The sequence below is a fragment of the Ipomoea nil genome, unplaced genomic scaffold, assembly GCF_001879475.1.
Source record: "Ipomoea nil cultivar Tokyo-kokei standard unplaced genomic scaffold, Asagao_1.1 scaffold1421, whole genome shotgun sequence".
Classification (NCBI taxonomy): domain Eukaryota; kingdom Viridiplantae; phylum Streptophyta; class Magnoliopsida; order Solanales; family Convolvulaceae; genus Ipomoea; species Ipomoea nil.
Window position 1 is genome coordinate 1957551 of NW_017617849.1, and position 5402 is coordinate 1962952.

The following is a 5402-nucleotide window of genomic DNA, read 5'->3' on the forward strand; positions in this document are numbered from 1 at the left end:
CAATGCCTTCTAAGACTAGAAAACTAACAAAATAAAACACTTGCAAGTTGCAACATTTTATAATCAATTATCAGTTGTGAACTGAAAAATCAATGTGTCATAATGTTATTATCATTATTGTATGAATATTTGATTTTATTTTCATATTTATACTTTTAATGTGATATTATATTGTTTTTACACATATAATCGAATTAAGTGCATAATATTATGAATTAAATTAAGAAATTTTGACTAAAAATATGTGAATACAAATATTACCCCATCCCACTCTCCACTTCAACAGGATACCTACAACTCTTTTTTATCCTGCATGCCCCATCCTATGAAGTTCAATACCCACCCACCCTCGTCCTTATAGAAAATAGAGTAATTCTACACATACTCTGACATTCTACTTCATTTTCTACTCTCTGCTTACATGTTACCTTTCGATTCATTCAAAAAAATATGGGTCACAAGTTTTTATTATTAATTTCTTTTAATCTTTTTCTATTAAAATCAAGACACATGTTGTGAGCTTTACTCTATATCATTCGTCATTTTCCTTAAAAAAAATATCTACGAAGTGAGGGGCAATTTGCCAACGCCATAATACCAACCAGGCTCCTAGCCTGAAACCCGTACGATGAAGCGATAAATCCAAAACGTCCGGATGTTTGTGCTTTACCGAAATGATGCGCTGTTCGATTGATGTCGGTTACGTTTCTCACATCTTCAGGGGGGCAAACTTTGTGGCAAATCATTTAGCTACTATTAGCTTGTTAAACAACCTAACTTCTCTTCTTTCTTTCAATTATTTAATGATTTGCCTATTATTAATATTATTAAAATAACCTTTTTTTTCTAATTTGAGACAAACCCCTTACATTCATGGTTGTACGAAATGATCATATGCTTTTTAATTAATTAAGTTGGTGTTTTGAATTTTTTTTTTTTTTAAGTCCAAAGCATGTATTCATGTGTAATAGCAGTTGTACGCAAGATATGCACGTTTAAAGTTTGTAATGTCCCAAACTCAATTTTATAACCTTAGCATGTATTTGACTCTAATTTGTTACTTGTTCTAACTAAAAAAAGTTTTTAAAGTTTGTAATATCCCAAACTCAATTTTACCACCTGGCCTTAACATGTATTTGACTCTAATTTGTTAGTGTTTTAACTAAGAATAAAAAACAGGTCAGAAAACATACTCATCATCTTATGAAAAGTGATGACATCTAAGTTTCAGGTCAAAATGGCTAGATAAGAGACTAGAAGTAACTCCAATAGTCATATTAGTTGGATTTTAACTTTTAAGCGATTGATCTTAAAGCAATGAAAGCTAGGTAGCTAGCTAGCCATTATCTACTGCTAGTATAAACCTAGGTAGCTAAGCTAAGCTACTTGGTTCTCCCAACCCTCATTAGTGCTACATAAGCAAGTAACCTGTATCCTATCAGCATGAGAAGCAATGCCACCACTGAGAAGATTACATGTTGCCCTAGTCCTATTTTCTTAATGGCCGGATGATCCTCAACCAAACAAACCCCAGACCCGGACGTACAAGGATATGTCTCACCCGGCTTGTACTGCGACTCCAACAACAACTTGTACGTATACTGCCCGATTGATATGTACTTGATCCATGATATGAAGCTGGGAACGTGGCGCACGTAAAACCCTCCGGCTAGAAGGAAGGCTAACATGATCACTGATCCGAGGGTGGTGGCGGATTTCTGATCCATGATGAACGCGCCAATGGCCAGCCCCAGGCCCTGGCAGACTAATACGCATAGGAGGATGGCTGATAAGGCGGAGAAGAAGTTGCCGGCGGTTGGTTTCAGACCGGCCATCCAGTATGATATTATGACGAAGACTGTTGGAAGGACCAGCTCCATTGGAAGGTCACCCACAGTTCTTGCCAGGAAGAATGATGAGAGTTTGTACATGCCTGATGATCTTTCCTTCCCAAGCATCATTTTGTCTTCTGGGAATGTAAAGATTGCTTGGAAGAGTGGGAAGAATCCCCAGAATGACGATATGAAGAACAGAAGCCCAACCTGCAGCACAAAGAAACATGCATTCTGGATTAGAACCAGATACAGTCCAATCAGTTCAGACTTTTAGTTGAAATGGAGCACATAATAATGAACTACCTGATCTTGCAAGTCGGTGGATTTCCACCACAAAGCCCCAGTGAGAAAAGCTACAACCAAAACTTGGCCAACTTTCAGGCCTGAGAAGGACTCGTACTTTCGCTGTTTCAATCCCCTTTTCAACAACACTGAGAATTGTTCCCACCACGGTATTGCCCATCGCTTGAATTGCTTTTGGTCGCCAGCGCTGGAAACATCCTCGTCGTTAAGTTCATGTAGTTCCATCTTCAAATTCTCTAGCAAATTGGTCTTAAAAGCGGAAACTAAGGTTTCCTTCACTGTCGCTTGATCCGCCTGCGAATCATCACCCGTAATACCTGTACTCAATTAAGATAAAGATAAAGATACACGCAAGAAGGGTAGAGGTGGAGTAGGAAGAAGAAAAAAAAAAGTGAAAAAGATGAGATCATACCATTTGCGAGGTCTAACAAGAAGTCGGAGGGATTCATGGCGACTGAGGGGGAAAATCCAACGGTGGAGAAATAACTCATGACGTCCGATCCCTTCCCAAAATACAAGGGGTTTCCTTCGCACAACAGAAGAACTTTATGGAACAAGTAAAACAACCTGCTCGAAGGTTGGTGGATGGTCATCACGATTGTTCTCCCACCCTTACTAAGTTCCCACAACGTGGACACTATCCGCTGAGCGGTGGTGGAATCCAGCCCAGATGTCGGTTCGTCCAAGAAAAGCAAACTGGGGTTTATGAGCATCTCTTGTCCGATGCTAACCCTCTTTCTTTCTCCCCCGGAAATCCCTCTCAGAAAGACACCACCTATGATGCTGTTTTTGCACTTTGTCAACCCAAGCTGAGTAATCACGGCGTCCGCTTGCTCAATCTTTTCCTGTTTAGTGAGAGTCCTGGGCAGACGGAGCAGAGCCGTGAAGACTAGGGTCTCCGTCACGGTAAGATGAGGGTACAAGATGTCATCCTGAGTAACAAATCCGGTGTTCCGCTTCATGGCGTTTGAAAAAGGTTTGCCGTTGTAGGTTATAGTCCCGGCGAGATGGCCGCCCAGTCGGCCTCCCAGTGCGGTTAGTAGAGTGGTCTTGCCGCTCCCTGAAGGGCCCAGCATGGCAAGAACTTCGCCGGGAAACACAATCCCCGTCACCCCTTTCAAGATTATTTTTTCTGCTTCAGATTTTTGTTTCTTGGTTTTCAGGAAGCTTAATCCTTGTTTTTGGTCCGGCTTCACCTTGTAAACCACATTCTCAAACTGCACGCCAATTTTAACCAATTCAAGTCACGCCAATTTTAGTAAAATACAAGACAAAAATTGTCCATGCCCATGCCCATGCAAGAAATTAAAAGAAAACCCATATCTATTATCTGAATATATGAAAGAAAGAAATCCATAAACCATGGAAAAAAGGTGAGATCGATCGAGTACCTTCAAAGTAACAGGACGATTGGCTTTCTTGAAGATGGCTGCAGAAGTATCGGATTCCAGTTGGGGGTTGGCTTGCAATTGGGTGGTGGGAGCCTCTATGTCGCCCATCTCCGTCGCGGTCTCCATTAACGTTGCTTCTTGTTGATCTGTTGCCGACATAGATTACATTAATAATTTAATCATATATATATAACGTAAAACGGATGGGGCCAGGGAATTGAACCTGAGGATGATGGGAATGATTCTGGGCAGTGAATTGCGTTGAAGAAGACAAAACACAAGTGGATCTATCTATGAAGCTACTGAATTATTGTACATGTGGGCGGATACGACGTTGATTAAATTCATCGTATCATGCGAGAGAGATGAATCGGATTTCAAGGTGGCAGCAGAAAGGGAGTGTTTGGTGAGTTATTCAAGGAAGAACATCACAGATCAAGCCGAGTTTTCAGCTCCGAAGGCTCTCCCTTAATTGGTTGTCAGGTTTTAATTTGTTTCAGGGGTTTTCGCCTTTCTGTTGTATGTTCACTTTAATTTATAACTTTCTTTTCGCTTGCTTTCCTGAATGCGCTGTTTCCCGCTTTTCTTGGTAGTTGGGACTCGTCTATGTACGCTGATTATTTGCAACACTTTCCTAGGTTTCCTCTTCACATGTTCGCCACGTGCAACTAACTATCGCTTCCGCCTGTCCTCTCAGATCGTCATCGATGAGAGAAGAAGATCGTCATCATCTACCAAATTCATTCCAACATTCCATCTCAATTAGTTTAATCTCAAGTTTAAACGCTTTTCACAGTCAATACATAAAAATAATAATTCAATTCACACCTACAAGATCTATTAAACTGATTTAAATTTAAATTCTTATAATCTTACGCTAATAACTAATTCAACAAATTTTCATATTATACATCAAATCTTTCCGTTAATCAATTAATTTCATATCAAAATTAAATTTGTATTGAATCAAACAATTAATATAATATTATTTTAAATTAAACACTTTAATCTAAAATATTATAATCACACCAAATTTCCTAAATATCATTCAATTATATATCACATAAAAAATCATTATTTAAGGTTCAAATATCACAACAATATAATTATATTACTACTATCATAAAATCATATTTTGAAAGGTAATAATAATATTATATCATTAGCAAAAACTTCTAGAATATTAACATTGCAACAAATAAAATATTTTCAAAATAATTATTATAATGATAATTAATACTACCAAAAAATATCTAATATTTATATGATAATACAATTATTTCTATAATATGAAAATCATTTTTCCATTAATGAATACTAGTATTTTCGCCCGTGCGATGCACGAAATGAATTTGTTAATATATAAAAAATATTTGGATCGATATACAATTATTTAAATTAGAATATTAAATATTATATAATGCAATTGAAGATATGGTTTGGATCATTTATGTGTTTTGATGTTATCATTGCTTAAATTTGAGCAAATAATTGCTCAAATTAAAAGCTAATGTGTAGATGTACGCATGCGATGCTGTAACTTTGGAAATTTTATTTATCATTATTTAGTATTTTTTTTTATAAATTAGACAAATGTGTTCGTTCTCTAGCAACATAGTTATAGGAATGAATTGTTATCTTAATTCATTTGTATGGAAGAAATATTTTTTTGTCTAGATATATAGCAAATTTGTCATTTAAAAAAATATAATATCAACGATTGTATTTACACATTATTGAAATCTCTTTATAGACGACATTGGTAGTAGCAATACAATCTTGTCCATCATCGTCTAAAGCTAACACCTTTAGTCCATCAAGATGGGTGACTCGGGTGAAAAAATATATAATGATAGAGTATTAGTCAATTAGT

The 5402-nt window shown here is 36.9% G+C and overlaps 1 protein-coding gene across 2 annotated transcripts; it reads right to left on the reverse strand.

Moving 5' to 3' along the window:
* Positions 1-1260: 1260 nt before the first annotated feature.
* On the reverse strand, positions 1261-3810 carry LOC109187339 (ABC transporter G family member 9). Of its 2 annotated transcripts, XM_019337528.1 has the most exons (5): positions 3753-3803; positions 3530-3675; positions 2551-3355; positions 2139-2455; positions 1261-2042 (listed from the first exon to the last, which is right to left on the reverse strand). In XM_019337528.1, the coding sequence occupies exons 2-5, from the start codon at positions 3653-3655 to the stop codon at positions 1383-1385; spliced, it is 1908 nt and encodes a 635-aa protein (XP_019193073.1). In that variant the 5' UTR covers positions 3656-3675; positions 3753-3803; the 3' UTR covers positions 1261-1382. The 2 variants fall into 2 exon arrangements, with proteins under 2 accessions (XP_019193073.1, XP_019193072.1); XM_019337527.1 differs by having other exon boundaries at positions 1338-2042; positions 3530-3810.
* Between the last annotated feature and the right edge of the window lie 1592 nt (positions 3811-5402).